The sequence below is a fragment of the Lepus europaeus genome, chromosome 10, assembly GCF_033115175.1.
Source record: "Lepus europaeus isolate LE1 chromosome 10, mLepTim1.pri, whole genome shotgun sequence".
Lineage (NCBI taxonomy): Eukaryota > Metazoa > Chordata > Mammalia > Lagomorpha > Leporidae > Lepus > Lepus europaeus.
This window is the reverse complement of record NC_084836.1, coordinates 2,192,436-2,213,732: the sequence shown is the minus strand read 5'-3', so window position 1 is coordinate 2,213,732 and position 21,297 is coordinate 2,192,436. Positions and strand designations below refer to the sequence as shown.

The following is a 21,297-nucleotide window of genomic DNA, read 5'->3' as shown; positions in this document are numbered from 1 at the left end:
TACATTCCTGACTGGACAGGAGCCGTCGAAAGGACAAGCCAGAACCACTGGAGAAGGGTGGTCTCGTGGGCGGGCACAGGGGAAGCGGGCTTCTCCAAGAGCACCTGTGTGTGTTTTGTAAGATTGATTTCCCTGGAAGGCAGAGTGACAGGGAGAGACACAGAGAGATGGCTCGTTCCCCAGGGGGCTGTAATGGCCAGGGAGCCTGGAACCTCATCCCGGTCTCCCAGGTGGGTGCAGGGCCCAGCTCTTGGGCCATCCTCTGCTGCTTTCTCACAAGCCTAGCAGGCAGCTGAACTGCAAGTGGAATGGCCAGGCTGTGGATCGGCGCCTGTGCGGGAGGCTGGCGTTGCGGGGAGTGGCTCACCTGCTGAGAGCTGTGTGCCGGCCTTACGGCTTTTCAGTTTGGAATCATGTATTGCTTTGTACAGCTATAAAACCAAATAAAAATAAGAAAGCTACCCTTCAAAACCACGGATGAAATTAAATAAAAAAGGAACCCATACTATATATCAAGTGGGTGCTTTAATCAAATGAAGAAAAATTGCTTCCAATAGACTTTCAAGTGGTTTGATGTAAAGCCCTAGTAGGGTTTGTGTTAGCACAGAAAGAATTACAAAAAAAATTGTAAAGCACTGCTCAGTCATCAGATTGTTAATAATAACATTAGTGCTATTTTGAAGCTTATTTACATATATATTTACTGAAATATATATTTATATACATAAATATTGGAATAAAGCAAATAAGTAATTATGATAATATTATAGAAAGATTTTTTAACATAAGAGAATCAGGCATAAAATCAAAGAAGAAATTTTAAAACCCCTATAATCTTAAATACACATAGGGACTCAGTGTGAATCGCAGTGCGCTGTTCCCTTTAGAAAAGCAAACTCCTGTTCTTCGCCCTCTCCACGGAGAACGCCTGGACCCGGGGCCCCCACTGAGGATGGGCCCCTCCCGCCCCCGTTTCCACAGAGGGAACCAGGGCCCCCGAGGAGGAGGAGTTGATTCCAGAAAGGCTTGGGATGCACCCTGAAGAAGGAAGGCGCCTCTCCCAGCCACGGGGTCCGGCAGGAGCCCGCGTTCCAGGGCTTCTGCCCAGCGGGACGGTGCGCGCCAGGAGTTAGCATGGCAGCTGACGGAGCGTCTCCTGCTGTCTGCGAATTGGTGATGACTTTTAAACACAATGCTTCCTAACGCGAAACCCTTCCTCGTTCGCCCGTGAAGGCTGCTTGGGAACCCAGCGGTCAGTGAGAGTGGACACTGAAGCCGGCGTTGCGCTCGGCTGGCCCGTGTGAGGGCAGTGCCTCCTCCTCAGAAAAGCAGGTGCACAGACAGACAGGGGGGCGTTGCATGTGCCCCGAGGGAGCAGCGGGTGCAGGCGGTGCTCACCCCCGGCGGCGCCAGGCCACTCGAGGGAGCTTGCAGGGGAATTCATGATGGACGGTTCAGCCTGGCAGCCGGCCCCGCTGCTCAGGGAGCCACAGCCAGCCTGCCCCTGCGGCGGCTGCCGAGGGAGGACACGGCGCCTGCAGCGGGTTTTTCTCGCACACCGCCTCCCACGTGAGTCAGCTCGAGACCTGGGTCCAGCTCACAGGAGTTCCAGGAAAAGGGGAGACAGGTGCACTCGCTTTGGGACTGAAACCAGCCAAACCCAGAGCGCGACCTCCTGGGACAGGAAGTCTGGAAGGAGGGGAGGGACCTGCCTGTCCCGCAGCACGGGCCCTTGCTGTGGAGCGGAAGGAGGACGCGCGTGTGGAGCCGCGTGGGGCTGCGTCGGGGGTTCCCGTTCACAGCATGGCAGTGGCGTCGCACTGTGCATGCTGCTGAGTCGTCCGTGTGTGTGTGCTGTGGAAGAGCAGCGTGGTGGGAGCGGGGCTGCTCAGAGCGGGGCAGCGCTGGCCACACCCATCCCCGGGGTCCTGGCGGAGGGCCGCAGGTTTTACTCTGGGCTCCCTGCTTTTGAAAAGTCTTGTCTGAAAGTGGTTGGTTTTTTGTTTTTTTAAATCACACCACACTCACAGCAACACGCACACTATGTGCAATTTAGATTTTATGTATTTATTTGAGAGTGACAGAGGAGAAGAGGCCTTCATCTGTGGCTTCACTCTGCAGATGGCTGCAATGGCGGGGGCTGGGCCAGGCCGAAGCCAGGAGCCTGGAGCTCCATCCGAGGTTCTCCCACAGCTGGGTGGTAGGATCCATCTTCCATTGCTTTCCCCGGTGCATTATTGGAGAGCTGGATCTGAGTAGCGCAGCCAGGACTCAAAGTGGCAGTCACGTGGGATGTCGGCGTCAGAGGCTGCTGTTTTACTGGCTGTGCCACAGCGCTGGCCTCACACACACACTTTGCAAAGACTCTGGTGGGTGAGTGGGTGAGAGGGGCTGGCAGGGGCCTTGGCACCGAGGGTCGTCACAATGGTCGTGGGGTGGGAACCGAGGTGTCGAGTGGGCGGCTCATTTTGAAGTTCCCTTCTGTGTCTCTGTGCTGCAGTGCCTGTATAATTTTCCCTGTGTTAGCTTTTAAGAAATTCTCACTGTTTTCTGCTAAATCTGAGAATTCCCTGGAGATGTCTATTAGGTGAACGAGGATTTTTTTGTTCAGATTGGTTTTGGAGCAGGGAAAGTGCTGTGCACAGCCTAATCTACCAGGGGACAGAAAGGCGCTCGGGGCTGGTGGTCCGGGGCCCCCTTTGGGCTCAGCCATCGAGGTCAGAATAGCTCACCGTGAGGCTGTGCGGATCTTAGGCCCTCATCCATCACAGCCTCGCGCTTCACATCCCCACCGTGCTGTGCAGAACTGGGCGCGAGGGAGGAGGGAAGGGCCAGTGGCTCCTCTGTGTGGGGATGGGCTCTGGAGCTTGTAGCAAAGGACCCGTTGTTGTTCTGTGCTAAGAAAGGATGATGCCTCTTGACCCATCTGTCCACCTGACACGTGTGTGGCCCCTCCCCCGAGTGCCAAGGCCTGAGCTGGGCAGGAAACACACACAGCCCGTGAGGCCGACCCCGCCCAGGGAGCTGTCCGTCAGAAAGGCAGAGGGGGCGCTGCAGGGCGGGGCTGTGGCACTTGTGCCTGTTTCCAGCACTGCCATCCCAAGGGTGTTCTGGTGGCTCAGAGCTGTTGGAGAGCCGGTCAGTGATGCTGGGACCTAGCAGGGGGACCGCAGTGAGTGCTCTCATGGCCTTTTCCAGGAGGCGAGCAGCTCTGCCCTCTCTCCAGGTGAACCCAGGGCTGCAGACGGAGGTGGGGTCACAGGACCCTGCGTCCCCCCAGGCCAGGTGAACCCAGGCCCACAGACGGAGGTGGGGTCTCAGGACACCGTGTCCCCCAGTCCAGGTGAACCCAGGGCCGCAGACGGAGGTGGGGTCTCAGGACGCCGTGTCCCCCAGTCCAGGTGAACCCAGGGCCGCAGACGGAGCTGGGGTCTCAGTACGCCGTGTCCCCCAGTCCAGGTGAACCCAGGGCCGCAGATGGAGCTGGGGTCTCAGGACGCCGTGTCCCCCAGTCCAGGTGAACCCAGGGCCGCAGACGGAGCTGGGGTCTCAGGACGCCGTGTCCCCCAGTCCAGGTGAACCCAGGGCCACAGACGGAGGTGGGGTCTCAGGACGCCGTGTCCCCCAGTCCAGGTGAACCCAGGGCCGCAGACGGAGCTGGGGTCTCAGGACGCCGTGTCCCCCCAGTCCAGGTGAACCCAGAGCCACAGACGGAGCTGGGGTCTCAGGACGCTGTGCCCCCCAGTCCAGGTGAACCCAGGGCTGCAGACGGAACTGGGGTCTCAGGACGCCGTGTCCCCCAGTCCAGGTGAACCCAGGGCCGCAGACGGAGCTGGGGTCTCAGGACGCTGTGTCCCCCCAGTCCAGGTGAACTCAGGGCTGCAGACGGAGCTGGGGTCACAGGACCCTGTGTCCCCCCAGTCCAGGTGAACCCAGGCCCACAGATGGAGCTGGGGTCTCAGGACGCTGTGCCCCCCAGTCCAGGTGAACCCAGGGCCGCAGACGGATCTGGGGTCTCAGGACGCTGTGCCCCCCAGTCCAGGTGAACCCAGGGCTGCAGACGGAGCTGGGGTCACAGGACCCTGTGTCCCCCCAGTCCAGGTGAACCCAGGGCCGCAGACGGAGGTGGGGTCTCAGGACGCCGTGTCCCCCCAGTCCAGGTGAACCCAGGGCTGCAGACGGAGCTGGGGTCTCAGGACGCCGTGTCCCCCCAGTCCAGGTGAACCCAGGGCCGCAGACGGAGCTGGGGTCTCAGGACGCTGTGTCCCCCAGTCCAGGTGAACCCAGAGCCACAGACGGAGCTGGGGTCTCAGGACGCCGTGTCCCCCAGTCCAGGTGAACCCAGGGCCGCAGACGGAGCTGGGGTCTCAGGACGCCGTGTCCCCCAGTCCAGGTGAACCCAGGGCCACAGACGGAGCTGGGGTCTCAGGACGCCGTGTCCCCCAGTCCAGGTGAACCCAGAGCCACAGACGGAGCTGGGGTCTCAGGACGCCGTGTCCCCCAGTCCAGGTGAACCCAGGGCCACAGACGGAGCTGGGGTCTCAGGACGCCGTGTCCCCCAGTCCAGGTGAACCCAGGGCCGCAGACGGAGGTGGGGTCACAGGACGCCGTGTCCCCCAGTCCTGGTGAACCCAGGGCCGCAGACGGAGCTGGGGTCTCAGGACGCCGTGTCCCCCCAGTCCAGGTGAACCCAGGGCCACAGACGGAGGTGGGGTCACAGGACGCCATGTCCCCCAGTCCTGGTGAACCCAGGGCCGCAGACGGAGCTGGGGTCTCAGGACGCCGTGTCCCCCAGTCCAGGTGAACCCAGAGCCACAGACGGAGCTGGGGTCTCAGGACGCCGTGTCCCCCAGTCCAGGTGAACCCAGGGCCACAGACGGAGGTGGGGTCACAGGACGCCATGTCCCCCAGTCCTGGTGAACCCAGGGCCGCAGACAGAGCTGGGGTCTCAGGACGCCGTGTCCCCCAGTCCAGGTGAACCCAGGGCCACAGACGGAGGTGGGGTCACAGGACGCCATGTCCCCCAGTCCTGGTGAACCCAGGGCCGCAGACGGAGCTGGGGTCTCAGGACGCCGTGTCCCCCCAGTCCAGGTGAACCCAGAGCCACAGACGGAGCTGGGGTCTCAGGACGCCGTGTCCCCCAGTCCAGGTGAACCCAGGGCTGCAGACGGAGGTGGGGTCTCAGGACGCCGTGTCCCCCAGTCCAGGTGAACCCAGAGCCACAGACGGAGCTGGGGTCTCAGGACGCCGTGTCCCCCAGTCCAGGTGAAACCAGGGCTGCAGACGGAGCTGGGGTCTCAGGACGCCGTGTCCCCCAGTCCAGGTGAACCCAGGGCCACAGACGGAGCTGGGGTCTCAGGTCGCCGTGTCCCCCAGTCCAGGTGAACCCAGGGCCGCAGACGGAGCTGGGGTCTCAGGACGCCGTGTCCCCCAGTCCAGGTGAACCCAGGGCCGCAGACGGAGCTGGGGTCACAGGACCCTGTGTCCCCCCAGTCCAGGTGAACCCAGGGCCACAGACGGAGCTGGGGTCTCAGGACGCTGTGCCCCCCAGTCCAGGTGAACCTAGGGCTGCAGACGGAGCTGGGGTCACAGGACCCTGTGTCCCCCCAGTCCAGGTGAACCCAGGGCCACAGACGGAGCTGGGGTCTCAGGACGCCGTGTCCCCCAGTCCAGGTGAACCCAGGGCCACAGACGGAGCTGGGGTCTCAGGACACCGTGTCCCCCAGTCCAGGTGAACCCAGGGCTGCAGACGGAGCTGGGGTCACAGGACGCCATGTCCCCCAGTCCAGGTGAACCCAGGGCCGCAGACGGAGCTGGGGTCTCAGGACGCCGTGTCCCCCCAGTCCAGGTGAACCCAGGGCCGCAGACGGAGCTGGGGTCTCAGGACGCCGTGTCCCCCAGTCCAGGTGAACCCAGGGCCGCAGACGGAGCTGGGGTCTCAGGACGCCGTGTCCCCCAGTCCAGGTGAACCCAGGGCCGCAGACGGAGCTGGGGTCACAGGACCCTGTGTCCCCCCAGTCCAGGTGAACCCAGGGCCACAGACGGAGCTGGGGTCTCAGGACACTGTGCCCCCCAGTCCAGGTGAACCCAGGGCTGCAGACGGAGCTGGGGTCACAGGACCCTGTGTCCCCCCAGTCCAGGTGAACCCAGGGCCACAGACGGAGCTGGGGTCTCAGGACGCCGTGTCCCCCAGTCCAGGTGAACCCAGGGCCACAGACGGAGCTGGGGTCTCAGGACACCGTGTCCCCCAGTCCAGGTGAACCCAGGGCTGCAGACGGAGCTGGGGTCACAGGACGCCATGTCCCCCAGTCCAGGTGAACCCAGAGCCGCAGACGGAGCTGGGGTCTCAGGACTCTGTGCCTCTCCCTAGCACCCCCTGTGTGTTCACTGCAGGAAGCTCCTTTGCAGCGTCTGTGCCAGTGAGGGAGGTAGGTGTCAGGTGAGTTGAGGGTGACAGGTATGCAGGGGTGTCCTCCCGGGAGTGGGCTCCCTGTGGCTCGCTCACTGGAGGCCCGTGAGTGTCCACAGAGCAGTGCCTTGGAGCGCACCCCCGAGTCCTGGGCCCCGGATGTGCTGAGGCCTGCTCTTTGTCCACGGGGAGGGAGTTGAGTCCCCGGAACCCGAGCTGTGTCACCGTTTGCAGATCAGCACACAGGGGATGCATCGCCGCGCTGTGGGCTTCCCCTTCTCTTGGTCGCCATCTTGTGCTCTCACACAGTGCAGTTTGTACTGGGAAGTCGGTGGTGGTGGTGCCTGCTGGATGGGCAGTCGGGTTCCTAGGCGGGGCCTGGCATCCAGCAGGGGCTGTGGCACAGGCCAGAGAGGATGGATAGAGTGTCTGTGTTTAGGCCTCGTGCTGGGAGATGGAGGGCGGAGTGCTGACCCTTGGGGTCCTTGTGGGAGGCGTGTGCCCAGAGGAGTGCCCTGGTGTATTTGGGATTTCAGGCCCAGAACGCAGCAAAGGGGTGGTGTGCAGGGAGCGGAGGCTGTCCAGGGAGTGCGAGGCACGACTCCGGATCTTAGAGCATGGGATGCTGGGGGGAGGTGGACGTGGGGGCTTCCCAGGCCAGGGGCCAGGGAGGAGTCTCAGGAGAGCATGGTTGAGAACCAGGGTGAGCAGCCGCCGGAGGCCAGCCTGTGGACACGCACATGTGCAGGCCTCCGCTCACACGAGTGCCCGCGCTTGCAGGACACGGGCAGACGTGAGCTGCAGCCCCGCGCTGGCTCTCTGACCCGCTGCTCTTGGGCCCAGTTTGATGTGCAGGGAGAATTGAGGCTTTGAGTGGTTGGCTGGCATGATGTCATTTCTCGCTTCAAAGAAGAAATAATGAGGGCCCACAGCAGGATCCTTTTCCTTTGAATTTGCCACAGATGTCCTTGACAGAATTAGAAAGGCAGAGGGCCTCTATCAGTTGGGACAGGGTAGCAGAAGTACTTCCACGCGGCGCTCACAGGCCAGACGGTGATACAGCGTCTTTGAAAACCGCCCAGTCATGAGACGTGCACTGTTGTGGTCTGGGAAGCGGGAGGGGAGCGTCCGGAGGGCAGCGGAGGTTAGCACAGGAAGTTAATCCCGCTCAGAACCTCGCGGCCGGGGCTGGCCCCAGCCTCTCAGAGCTTGTATAATTCATGGAGTCTTTGACAGAGCAGCCTTGAAGGGAGCCTTTGTTGTATCCATGGAAGACACAGGCGGCTGTGGGCCGCGCGGGCCTGTGGTTTGAGCCCCTCTCGCTGAGTCTTGGCCGTGCCGGGCGCCCTGCGGTCCTGCACTGGGTCACACGTGGTCTCCTTGAGCGCCAGCGCTCCGGGATCTAGTTCCGGGTCATGGCTGGCGTTTGCTCCTCTGCTGCTTCTCGCTGGGGCCCACTTAGTGCAGAAAGGCCACGTGCTCCCTGCAGGCACAGAGGTGGCTGACAGCAAGGTCACAGTGACACCGGGCAAGCGTGGCTGCCGCACCCGTGAGCCATGGGAAGCTACAGGTCTTCAGGGCCTCTTGATGGCTTATTAATTAATTGGCTATGGAAACCAACTCTTTGGCATTTAAAGGGGCCTACGAACACAGCTCTGGAAAACACCTTTCAAATTTAAAGACGCACTGAGATCTGAGTGGCTGTGGGCTGTGACAGTTTGTTCACGTGTCACTTTCGTGGGCCACCAGGCCCAGCTGTGTGGTCGCACCTTATGCTTCATGTTTCTGGATGAGATTAACATTTAAGCTGGAGACTTTGTATAGAGCAGGTATCCCTCTGTGGTGTACAGGAGCCTCATCCAGCCGGTTGACGGCCTTGGTAGGCCAAAGACTGACCCCCCAAGCAAGAAGGAGTTCTGCCAGCAGGCGGCCTGGCACACAATTAGCATCCAACTGCATCCTCACCTCCACTATCGCACGCGCCAGGTGCATAAACCAGCCGACAGATCCGCCAGTGGTTCTCCGCCTCTGTCTGTCTGTCACACACACACACACACACACACACACTCATACACTCACACACACACATCACTCCCTATTGGTTCTGTTTCTCTGGAGAACCCTGACTCTCAACCAAAGAATGAATATCCATTAGGAATTTTTTTAAAGTTATTTTTGGGGCTGGCGTTCTGGCACACAGTGGGGTAACTGACGCCTGCACCACGTATGAGCACAAGGTTTGGATTCCGGCTGTTCCACTTCTGATCCCGCTCCCCGCTGCCGTGCCTGGGAAAGCAGAGGAACATGGCCCGAGAGCTCGTGTCACCTCTGTGGAGAGACGGAGATGGAGCTCCAGGCTGCTGGCCTTGGCCTGGCCCAGCCCTGCCTGTCGCGGCCATTTAGGGAGTGAACCAGCAGAGGGAAGACCAGTCTCTGTCTCTCTGTAATTCTGCCTTCCAAATAAATAAGAAAATCTTTAAAAAATTATTTCTGTGTATCTTGTTATGTTTTCTTCTTTGGCCGCTGGACTTTGAAAGGCGTATTTCTGTTAGGAAGATTGGTACGGGGGACAGCAGCCAGATTCTCAGGCCCGCAGAGCAGGCCTTGGGTGGAAGGTCCCTCCCTCCGAGCAGCCCTCCCAGGGCCGTGGAGGTGACATCCACTGTGTGACTCTCTGCCTCTGACTGACTGTGACCTTTGTCATTTACCCAGCCGGAATGTTCTCAGCCACGGACAGACACGTGCCAATAAGTATCTGGCGAAAGATAATGTAGATCGGCGTAGAGGATAGATCAGGCGCTCAGCTGGCTGGGTGAGCAACAGGCTCATCGGTGCCTTGGGTTTGGCTGCATAATGAGATGTGATTTACAGCTCTCTGGCTGTGGTGTGAATGCCGGCGTGGCCGCGCTCCGCGTTACCGGTAGGTAATTGTGTAATGCGACGGCCTGTGATGGATATTGCAGAGGAAATCATGGCGAGGATTTAGCTTGCACAGCTGAAGTTGGTGCTCTTGAGTCCGGGCAAAGAGTGGGAAGCAATTCCTGGCGTTTGAACGGCCCCAGAAATAATCTCCATGAAGACGTGTCTGTGGGAACATCTCTGGGTGCCAGGAGGCCGTGCGGTTTTCATTTGAGTTCCAGATATTATGAGGAAAGTTTAATGATGTGGTTAAAGGCGAAGAATTGTCCCTTTGCACCACAGTTTCTGTATTATAAAAAATGGAAGGAAAATTGTTTCTTTGCCTCCTTTCCTATATTTTAGAAAGCGTATGTCACATGTAAGTCATTTGCATGTAATCTGTAGTCATTTTGAATGTTCATTTTGTCGCTTTATAAGCAAAGCTAAATGTGCCGCAGAGCCTGGAAGGCCGATCTAAGGAAACCTGCAAGGTCGCGGGGCCTCGGGATTGATCGTCTGCCCCCCAGTCCCTGAAGAGGAAGGGGAAGAGCTCTTCGCCGTTCAGTGGCTCAGCCTTTGAGCGCCTCTCGAAAACCAAGGCCGGGGACAGCGAGACATCGTGACAGCTCCTGGGAGAGCAGACCGAGGGCAGCCGAGGGGAGAGCTTTTCAGGGAGGGGGCCCAGGACAGTGGTTGGGACTGCCCCGGCCTGTGCTCTTCCACCAGGGAGAGGGCGCCTGGCGGGGCTGCCCAGGTTCTCGGAGCAGGGACCCCAGGACAGGGCCTGCACGGGGCACTGTCTGCCCCCCTGCCCTGCCCGTCACGTGGGCGCTGTCTGTCCTCCCGCCCCGTCACGTGGATGCTGTCTGCCCCCCCTGCCCCGCCCCGTCACGTGGGTGCTGTCTGCCCCCCCTGCCCCGCCCCGTCACGTGGATGCTGTCTGCCCCCCTGCCCCGTCACATGGGCGCTGTGTGCCCCCCTGTGCCTGCCCCGTCACGTGGGCGCTGTGTGCCCCCCTGCCCTGTCACGTGGGCGCTGTGTGCCCCCCTGTGCCTGCCCCGTCACGTGGGCGCTGTCTGTCCCCTGCCCCGTCACGTGGGCGCTGTGTGCCCCCTGCCCTGTCATGTGGGCGCTGTCTGCCCCCCCGCCCCATCACGTGGGCACTGTCTGCCCCCCTGCCCTGTCACGTGGGCGCTGTCTGTCCCCCGCCCCGTCACGTGGGCGCTATCTGCCCCCTGCCCCGCCCTGTCACGTGGGCGCTGTCTGCCCCCCTGCCCCGTCACGTGGGCGCTGTCTGCCCCCCTGCCCTGCCCCGTCACGTGGGCGCTGTCTGTCCCCTGCCCCGTCACGTGGGCGCTGTGTGCCCCCCTGTGCCTGCCCCGTCACGTGGGCGCTGTCTGTCCCCTGCCCCGTCACATGGGCGCTGTCTGTCCCCCGCCCCGTCACGTGGGCGCTGTCTGCCCCCCTGCCCTGCCCCGTCACGTGGGCGCTGTCTGTCCCCCGCCCTGTCACGTGGGCGCTGTCTGCCCCCTGCCCCGCCCTGTCACGTGGGCGCTTTCTGCCCCCCCTGCCCTGTCACGTGGGCGCTGTCTGTCCCCTGCCCCGTCACGTGGGCGCTGTCTGCCCCCTGCCCTGTCACGTGGGCGCTGTCTGCCCCCCCGCCCCGTCAACGTGGGCGCTGTCTGCCCCCCTGCGCCTTCCCCGTCAACGTGGGCGCTGTCTGCCCCCTGCCCCGCCCTGTCACGTGGGCGCTGTCTGTCCCCTGCCCCGTCACGTGGGCGCTGTCTGCCCCCCTGCCCCGTCACGTGGGCGCTGTGTGACCCCCTGCCCCATCATGTGGGCATTGTCTGCCCCCCCGCCCCGTCAACGTGGGCGCTGTCTGCCCCCCTGCGCCTTCCCCGTCACGTGGGCGCTGTCTGTCCCCTGCCCTGTCACGTGGGCGCTGTCTGCCCCCCTGCCCTGCCCCGTCACGTGGGCGCTGTCTGTCCCCTGCCCCGTCACGTGGGCCCTGTCTGTCCCCCTGCCCCGTCACGTGGGCGCTGTCTGCCCCCCTGCCCCGTCATGTGGGCGCTGTGTGACCCCCTGCCCCGCCCCATCACGTGGGCGCTGTCTGTCCCCTGCCCCGTCACGTGGGCACTGTCTGCCCCCTGCCCCGCCCCGTCACGTGGGCGCTGTCTGCCCCCCTGCCCCGTCATGTGGGCACTGTCTGCCCCCCCTGCCCCGCCCCGTCACGTGGGCGCTGTCTGCCCCCCTGCGCCTTCCCCGTCACGTGGGCGCTGTCTGTCCCCTGCCCTGTCACGTGGGCGCTGTCTGCCCCCTGCCCTGTCACGTGGGCGCTGTCTGCCCCCCTGCCCTGCCCCGTCACGTGGGCGCTGTCTGTCCCCTGCCCCGTCACGTGGGCACTGTCTGTCCCCTGCCCCGTCACGTGGGCCCTGTCTGTCCCCCTGCCCCGTCACGTGGGCGCTGTGTGACCCCCCTGCCCTGCCCCATCACGTGGGCGCTGTCTGTCCCCTGCCCCGTCATGTGGGCACTGTCTGCCCCCTGCCCCGCCCTGTCACGTGGGCGCTGTCTGCCCCCCTGCCCCGTCATGTGGGCACTGTCTGCCCCCCTGCCCCGCCCCGTCACGTGGGCGCTGTCTGCCCCCCTGCCCCGTCACGTGGGCACTGTCTGCCCCCTGCCCCGCCCCGTCACGTGGGCGCTGTCTGCCCCCTGCCCCGCCCCGTCACGTGGGCGCTGTCTGCCCCCTGTCCCGCCCCGTCACGTGGGCCCTCTGGTGCCGGAGCCACAGAGACGGTGCCAGGTCTGCTGAGGTTAGGAAAGTCTTGGTCTCTTGTTTTTTCTACATTGTGAAAAATGTTAAATATACAGAGAAGCGTAGATAATCCTCCAGTGCGGGGGTGGGGAACTCTTCTCTATCAAGGGCCGTTGTATATTAATAACATCATGTGCAGGCCATACAAAATTATCGGCTTAAAAATTAGCCTGCTGCAGATTTATTGAGTGTTGTGTCCTTCCTGTGGTCACCTTGGCAGGGCCGGAACAAATGATCTCGCCCAGGGCTGGGCGTTCCCCACACCTGCCCTCCTGCATGCCTGGTAGTTTTGACCCAAGGTTGTCACTTAATTTTTAAAAAAAATTTTGCTTTAGTTTTTTAAAAATATTTTATTTATTTGAGAGGAGAGCTACAGACAGAGAAAAGGAAAGAGAGGGAGGTCTTCCATCCACTGGTTCACTCCCCAGATGGCCGATCTGGAGCCAGGAGCTGGGCCATTCTGGAGCTAGGAGCTTCTTCTGCATCTCCCACACGGGTGGAGGGGTTCAAACACTCGGGCCGTCCTCCAGTGCTTTCCCAGGCCATGGGCAGAGAGCTGAATTGGAAAAGGAGGCGCCGAGGCACGAACCCAGCACCCATATGGAATGCTGGCACTGCAAGCAGGGGCTTAGCCTACTACGTCACAGTGCCGGCCGCTATTTGTTGTTTAGAAATTAAATTTTACATAAGCCATTGAAGCCTCTTCCACTCCTGTAAGAAGTGAGTAGCTGGAAATGACCAGGTTCTGGCATACATTTGCCGTGTAGGCATGTATCCACAGACGAGCGTCCTGTCGCGATAACAAGTCTGCTGAGCTCTCCACCAGCAGTACATACGTGAACATCCTCCGTAACACACGCACTGAGCGTTAGATCTCTAATGTTTGTTCATGCCGATGGGTGCAGTGCTGTTTCGTTTGGGTGCGTTGTAGTCTTACGCTACCTGAATGTGCTGCGGTCTGTCCATTCTGTCACCAGTTGTTGGAGTTGTTTCCAGGTGTTCTTCAGTTACAAAGGATGCTCACCTTGACCTTGTGCGTTTCTCCTTCTGCCCCTGGGTAGGAGGTGCTCTGAGAGTGGGTGTCTGCATGCTCCCGCGGAACTGCAGGTTGGGACGGCCCCCGTGGAGAACACTGCTAGACACCGGCCGTCAGCCCGCAGCCAGTGGAGTCAGTGTCTTAGAGAGACGCCTGCACCTGTTCCCAACAGCCAGGTGTGGAGTCACCCTCTGTGTGCTTGGATGGATGGAGAAAGAAATGTTCTAAATGTGTGTTAGTCATGTATGGCAACACAGATCACACATGATCTGACACACAGGTGATGACCACAGGTGTGGCAACACAGATCACACGTGATGTTCTGACACACGTGATGACAACAGGTGTGGCAACACAGATCACACGTGATCTGACACACACACGTGATGACCACAGGTGCGTATATAAATGTGTCAGTGTCACAGGAGAAGGGAATCCTGCCGTTTGCAGCCACAGGGATGGTGAGCCTGGAGATGGCGCCTGCGTGCTCTTCCCTGTGTGTGGAATGTCGCACAGCTGAACTCGGTGTGGAGTGGAAAGGAGGGCGCACGGTGCTCACGAGGTTGCGAGATTCAGTGTGCGGAGTGAGTGCTGGCTGGGGGCGTGGCACGCGGCGGCGTGGTGGCCCTGGCCGACGGTCTGTGCCGAGTTCTGGCTTTGCGGAGGCGCGGGTCTCGGTGTTCAGCTCTGCCGCAGGAGGGTGCCTGCGGTTGAAGAGTGTGTTCTTCAGCTCCAGCGTGGCGATCGAGAGCTTGTGCTTAGAATTGCACGAACGCTTTGTGTAAAACAGACGTTATCGGTGCCTTCACAGTGTGACTTTCTCTTGGCTATTCCAGCCTGTGTGAGAATAACATTTCATGAAATCTGGGATGTAAAAATTCTCGTGGTAGTCAAGTCAGAGAAAAAACAGCTCTGTGACAGACTACGCTGAAAATCCTAAGACGCAGACAAGGGCTCGCGGCTGCTGCTTGTCTGGACGAGGTGTGGCCCCTGTACCTGAGCCCACCCAGCTCGGGGGCTTGAGGGGGCTCCAGATGGTGAGGGCAGCAGGCACTGGAGAACGGGGGTCGGGCTTGGCCTGGTGTGGACGGGGACACAGGCCCCGAGGGGAGGGGGCCCGGACCGGCAGAAAACTGACTGCAGTTGGAAGTCAGGGCCCAGGCTCACGGGCGGGGGCGGTGTCTGCCCCCCCCCCCCCCGCGGGCTCAGAGCTGGGGGAGGCCCACCCTTCGTGTCCGCATTGCTGAGCCGGCGCCCCCTCCACCCAGAGCTCACTCTCCTTACAAATGCCGGGGTGCGGAATGATTGTTTCTGCGCTGGTTGGATAATTAGGGCATTAGCTAAATTAGCTTTGGGCTTCCTAAGACAACACCACGCCTGCCGCGGTGCGCTCAGAAGAACCACATCCGTCTTCCTTTCCAGCGCCTGCAGGGTGCTCGCAGGAGCGCCTGGGAACCAGGCCCCGTCTGGCCCCGGCAGCCTGAGCGGCAAGTAGTCAGTTGGCTTCATTAGCGATTGGGACAGACTAATATTGAAATGATCTGAAATAAAATTTGCCAAAACATTCTCTGTTGTTGTATCAACCCAACCACATCCATCGCCCATCAGAATCGTGAAGAAGAAAATACTCACTGTGGAGCGGAGTGCGGCGAAGCCTGGGGCTGGGCCCCTCCCACTGCGGACGCATGGGCCCCAGCGGTGCTCACACTGGTGGGCGTGGGGCCCCCACAGCCTGCTGCTGCTCCCGTCCCACCGGGACGCCTGCCTGCGCCCAGCCCGTGGGTGTCTTCCTGAGGCAGTGCCCAGGCGGCTTGGTCCTGGAGCAAAGGAGGGGCTTGGCCAAGACCCTCTGGGCCTCCCAAGCCTGGGTTCTGGATGCAGCAGGTTCAGGGGTTTCTCCCGAGTGGTGGTTTGGTCTCCAGGACTGTGGCTGTGGATCCAGATGGATGAGAGCAGGGACGAGCTCGGTGATGGGAGCCAGCGTGGAGGGACCGCAGGGCAGCCGGGATGGTGCTGGTTGGTGGTGATGCCTCCTGGCCCTTCATGGGTGACTTGTAGGTGATGGGAGGAACAGGTGGCCTAGGAGGCTGGCAGCTCTCGCCCCCTATTGCCTTTACTGCTTCAGGTGGGAGACCACCCGTGTTCTCCCTGTGCTATCCAGAAATTGCAGGGGAGTCCTCAGTTGGGGGAAGTCCCACCCCCAGTCTGGGAAGTTCTACTCACATGGTGGCCTTTTCCTGCTCTGGTCTCTGGATTTCTGTTGGGGAAGCAGGGCCAGGGTGTAGTTCTGTGGTCTCCGGCCCGGTGTTGGGGAAGAGACTTTTTTCTTTTTTTTTAATTTGACAGAGTTAGAGAGAGAGACAGAGAGAAAAGTCTTCCTTCCGTTGGTTCACCCCCCAAAATGGCCGCTACGGCTGGAGCTATGCCGATCTGAAGCCAAGAGCCAGGTGCTTCTTCCTGGTCTCCCATGGGGTGCAGGGCCCAAGCACTAGGGCCATCCTCCACTGCACTCCTGGGTCACAGCAGAGAGCTGGCCTGGAAGAGGAGCAGCTGGGACTAGAACCCAGTGCCCATATGGGATGCCGGCGCCGCAGGCAGAGGATTAACTTAGTGCGCCACGGTGCTGCGGAAAAGAGACTTTTTATACCCTGTTTCCTCCCTCTCCCCAAAGAAGTCTCGGTGTGCAGAGCAGGATGGGAGAGGATGGGAAGCTCGCACAGGTGCCTTCCAGAACCTGCCCACCTGCTGGCCTTGCTCACCTGCCATGAAGAGGCTGAGATGGAATCTGGTCGCCCACAGGAGCCAGCGGCCCCCAGGGGTCCCTCGAAGTCCTAGCTGCCCCTGTGTTCTGCTCCCCAGGCCTGGTTTGGAAATGGCAGGTGTGCTTGGCTGACTTTCACAGTCGAGGTGGCCCTGATGGAATATGCCAGATGCCCAAGAGGACGGAGGCCCCTGCGAGGAGCTCTGCCTGGGCTGGCCTGGGGGTGTGGCCTGGAGGGTGTGGCCTGGGCTGGCCTGGGGGTGTGGCCTGGAGGGTGTGGCCTGGGCTGGCCTGGGGTGTGTGGCCTAGAGGGTGTGGCCTGGGCTGGCCTGGGGGTGTGGCCTGTGGCTGACCTGGAGGGTGTGGCCTGTGGCTGACCTGGAGGGTGTGGCCTGGGCTGGCCTGGGGGTGTGGCCTGGAGGGTGTGGCCTGGGCTGGCCTGGGGGGTGTGGCCTAGAGGGTGTGGCCTGGGCTGGCCTGGGGGTGTGGCCTGTGGCTGACCTGGAGGGTGTGGCCTGGGCTGGCCTGGGGGTGTGGCCTGTGGCTGACCTGGAGGGTGTGGCCTGGAGGGTGTGGCCTGGGCTGACCTGGAGGGTGTGGGCTGGAGGGTGTGGCCTGGGCTGGCCTGGGGGTGTGGCCTGTGGCTGACCTGGAGGGTGTGGCCTGGAGGGTGTGGCCTGGGCTGGCCTTGGGGGTGTGACCTGGGCTGCTGCCCAGCCCGACTCCTCTCTGCTGGACGTTGGGCGATGGTGTTTGTTCTCTGCTACATTAAAGCAGAAGCTCCTGTTTCCTTTGTGATATGAACATGTACATTTTTAAATTGCCGTTTTAATGTAATTCACCAGGTCACGGAAGACAAATTGTGTGCCTGAGCGAGGCAGTGAGACTCTGCTGGCTGTCTGTGGGAGGGTGGCCCAGCCTCCATGGCCTCCTGGGAGCCACGGGGCCTACAGCGCAGCCTGATCAGCACCCCCTCGGGTGGGGGAGGCCGGCCTCCCAACTCCGGCTGGATGAGAGGCTGTTGGCCGCGTTAGTGTGAACAGAGAAGAGAAGCCTTGGTTCTGCAGCAGCGCCACGTGCCCCCGGGCCCTTTTCCCGTCCCGTTGCCAGCCCTGCCTTCCCGGGGCTGGCTCACAGGACCTCGTGCTGGCTGTGTGGTTCAGGCTTCCTTTGCTGTTTGAAGGAGGAAAAGCGCGCTGCTTTAGAGGCCACCTTGGTGTCGGGCGCCCGCTCATTCAGCCCGCCACTTCCCCAGGCTCCTGGACACCGAGCAGTGGATTTGGGAGTGTGTGTGTGATGGTGTTCAGTCTCTGACCGCAGGCTCCATGCAGAATTTACAAAGAGGGCTCACGGCAGCCCCAGGGCCAGCGGGAGAGAATGTGTGGCCGTTGACAGTGACAGTGTGACCGATGCCACCTCAGAGACTTGGCCAGGACCTCAGGGACAGGGGCAGTGTCCTGCCCAGGAGTGAGTGAGGGAAGGCCTCACAGGATGAAGGGGGTGTAAGGGCAGAGCAGGCTGGGAAGTGTCCCGTGGGGTGACAGCCTCCCAGGGTTGAGCTGGCCATGGTCGGGCCCGCTCATGGCTGGAGTGTGCAGGGCTTGGGGGGCTCCTGTGTGCCAGGGTCAAGGGCATTTCCACGCTGCGTGTGGTCGGGGCCTGCAGCTGCAGCATGGAGCCGGGGTAGAGGCTGGGAGACCCAGGGTGCTGCTGCGAAGGCCTTTGCAGTGTTTTGCCAGGTTTGAATGTCAGCTGATTTTAGTTCCAGTAAGATTCCCTTATGTTTAGGCAGTGGTGATGTGTACTTCTGATGGTATTAGGAAAGCCATATCTAGCACGCCAGCCATACTGCAATGCTATAGTATTAATGCAGTTAAGGTTTTTAAAAACCTGAGTCAGTCTGAAGAACAGTAATGGGGTCAGGGCTTCCACTGCCGGCAGCATGGTAGACCTGGTGTCCCGACGGCCTTCCTGTCGTAGAACCCACCACAGGATGCCCCCGTGTTTTAAAGACATAACCACAGGGAGGAGAGCCTCAGAGCCCGGGCATTTGAGGGAACAGGCAGAGGGCAGCATCCAGGATAAAGCTAGTCCACTGTGGCAGGGGCCCGAGTACTTGGTTCCCTGCTGCTCACGTGGGAGCTCAGATGGAGTTCCGGGCTCCTGGCTGTGGGGTGGTCTGGCCCTGGCTGATGGAGGCATTTGGGGCCTGAACCAGCAGATGAACGAACTCTTTCTCTGTCTGCCTTTCAAATAAAATGAAAATAAATAAATTTTTGAAATGAAAAGCAAACCAAAAACTCCTCACTGATAAATAAGCCATAATCTAAACAAGGAAATCACAAAACAAAATTCTTTGAATTTATTTATTAATAAAGATTCATTAAAACTGTGGGATACAGCTGAAGTGCAGCTTACGGAAGGAAATTGATGGCCTTCCATGGCTGTTTGTAACAGAAGTGAAGAAAGGCAAGCACAGATTAGCTCAGTCTCTGCCTTACGTCAGAAAATACTGAATAATCAAAAATAAAGGGAAGTAGGCTGGTGATGCGGCTCACTAGGTTAATCCTCCGCCTGTGGCGCCGGTACCCCAGGTTCTAGCCCCAGTTGGGGCGCCAGATTCTGTCCCGGCTGCTCCTCTTCCAGTCCAGCTCTCTGCTGTGGCCCAGGAAGGCAGAGGAGGATGGCCCAGGTGCTTGGGCCCTGCACCTGCATGGGAGACCAGGAGGAGGCACCTGGCTCCATGCGGCCATTGGAGGGTGAACCAACGGAAGGAAGACCTTTCTCTCTGTCTCTCTCTCTCACTGTCTAACTCTGCCTGTCAAAAAATAAAATAAAATAAAGGTAAGCTACTGAGCTTTTGGATATGTTTGAAAACCTCCACAGGAAGGAAGGGAGGCGTGTAGTAGGAGGGAGGTGACAGAGTTAACAGCAGCGGTCAGTGGCATGCGGATCAGGCCTGGAAGTGATCATCAGGAAGTTGGCTCTTCGCAAAGGCTGATGCAATTGTCAAAGCCTGCGTGTGCTCAGGGATGAGGGTGAGGGAAAGGCACGACAAAGCAGCACCAGAGTCCCACATAAGGCTCAGCACAGGTGCAACAGAGACTCCAGGCGAAAGTAGGCTGTTGTGCACGACTCTGAAAGCTCAGGTGGCACATTCCTGGGACAGTAGATTTTCCCCAAATGTGAGAAAGTCTGGTTGTTTTAAAACCATGTAGAAATTGAACCAGGAGTAGAAGTCTTTCTGCGAAATAAAACCCCCGTCGGGTCCGGCCTGTGGTACAGGGGTGTGTGTGGCAAACATTGCACATGCCCTGCTGTGTGCAGCTCTCCTCGCAAAGGGGAAGTCGGAGAAGGGGCAGGGTTGACCTCATGGCCACCCAGGGCGGCTCAGGGCAGGACAGGTAGGAGTGCCTGTGTGAGAACACGTGGGCACAGCCGGGGCCAGATCCAGCTCATTCCGGAGCGCGTGGCCAGCACACGTTACAGAAGCTCCGACAGCCTGTAACCTACCATGCTAGCGGCCCAGGCAGGGACAAGCGGTCCCATGCCGGGTGCCGGACGTCAGCTCCCACCCTCTGCTGCCCTCCTGGGAAGAGCCCCCGCCTAGGATTGGAAGCGAGCTCTCCTGGGCTGCCGTGGTCATCCACTAGAGTGCCTGGAGCAGACGTCCTTGTCTGCGGTGAAGCATTGGAAGTGGCCGGCTGTTTTAAAGTCGGGGCGTGCGAGGGGAGGGCGAGAGGCGTGAAGGGGTGGGGAGAAGCCCCCTTCAGCCGGCCTGCGCAGCGCTGACTCCCAGGACCCGTCGGCGGCGGCAGCGTCCTGCTGGGTCTCCCGGGCTCCTGTGGTCCTGCAGGCCCGGGAGTCACTGTCCTGGGCCCTAGACGCGCGTGTCCAGGTGCCTGCCTGACCCCTCCACTGGCTGCCCGGCACGTGGCTTCCCCTCAGCAGGTCCCCGCCTTCCGCCCAGGCGGCCTTTGCTGCTGGCTCCCTCCGCCCCTCCCGTTGCAGGAACCGAAGCGCTGGCGTCGGCCCTGTCTTCCTCCCCTCCTACCCAGGCCCCTCTTCCTGACCAGTGTGTTTTCTCTGCCCAGGACAGGAACTCTGCCCTCAAGCCTTGCTTCTCTCACCTGCGCCGAGTCACCGACACCTCCCGGTTTTGTGATTCGCCTGTCCCCAGTCTCGTCCCTGGCCCTCTGGTCCCGGCCCTGCTGTGTGCCAAGCCTATCTTCCTCATGGCAGCGTTGGGGTCCTTTGAAGCGAGCGTCTTTCCTGGTGACAAGGCCCCAGGGGCCTTCCTCCACGTGCACCTCCTCACCGCTATGCTGAGCTGTGGCCTTGCTGGCCTCCGCACGGTTCCTGGGACGTGCCGCGCACCCGACTGCTGGGTCTCGTGTCCCCTCAGTCCACCTTCCCCCACATGTCTGCGTGGCTTTCTCTCTGGGGCCTTCGCTGGGCTGTCACCGCGGGCGGCTGATTGCACAGCGGTCTGCAGACAGCATCAACAGCCCCGCCATTCCCGCCGCCCGGCCTTGCCTTGTTTCGGAAGCGCGTCGTCATCTTAGGCACCCGTGTGTGATTTCTTCCCTTAGCGATCTGTTGGTGGCAGTCCCCTGGGTGTCACAGAGACACGGCGGCACCGAGAGTGACGTCTCGGGGGCCCTGGTCTAGCAGTTGACAGCGTGGGTTGAGGGGACCCGGGGACAAGAGGACCAGTGGCGTTCCTGATGGGGGGGTGAGCCCAGAAGGGAGGCTGGGGAGCGGAGCCACGGTCCTGGGTTTCAAGGAGTCAGTAGGGGTGGCGATGTGGGAGTGTGAGGGTCCCTGTGGCCGTGGGGAGGTGAGAGATGGGGAGACTCCTTCCCCCTTCAGGACAGGATGGGACGTGTCCAGCAGCTGTGCCTGCCCTGCCACTCACCGGGGCTCCACCTGGGCTGTGTGCCGGACCTCTCGTCTGTGAGATGGGAGGACAGCCCCGGGGCACCTGGTGCTCAGGCTGCCTGTGGTTACCCTTGGCTGTGCTGTGCGTGGGAAGCGGCCGCAGAGCCCTGTCCGCCGTGTGCGCCCCACTCCTGAGGCCACTGTGTTTACTTCAGTGAGATAGGATGTTGACGTGAAGGCCTGAAGTGAGAGTGAGCCGGCCAGCGGGGCCTTGGCCCCTGTGCACCCTGACCCCTGGCCTGAGCTTCACGCATTAACACCTCTCGCTTGTTTCTTTCAGTCTGAACCCGAGGGCTTCTCGCATTTCCACTTGTACGTTTGTGCGGCTTTTCTCGTGCGGTGGAGGAGAGAAATACTAGAAGAAAGAGATTTCCAAGTAAGTAAACGCCCTGCTGAGAGCCGGGCCGATTTCCTGCCAGGAGGGGGTTATTAAATGTCGG

At 60.8% G+C, this 21,297-nt stretch overlaps 1 protein-coding gene across 1 annotated transcript in view; it reads left to right on the top strand.

Moving 5' to 3' along the window:
- Positions 1-21,297, top strand: part of TBC1D22A (TBC1 domain family member 22A) — a 367,129-nt gene that overhangs the window by 296,147 nt on the left and 49,685 nt on the right. The window contains exon 12 of the mRNA XM_062202659.1: positions 21,138-21,233. Coding sequence (XP_062058643.1) covers positions 21,138-21,233 — 96 coding nt within the window. The remainder of the gene's footprint in view (positions 1-21,137; positions 21,234-21,297) is intronic.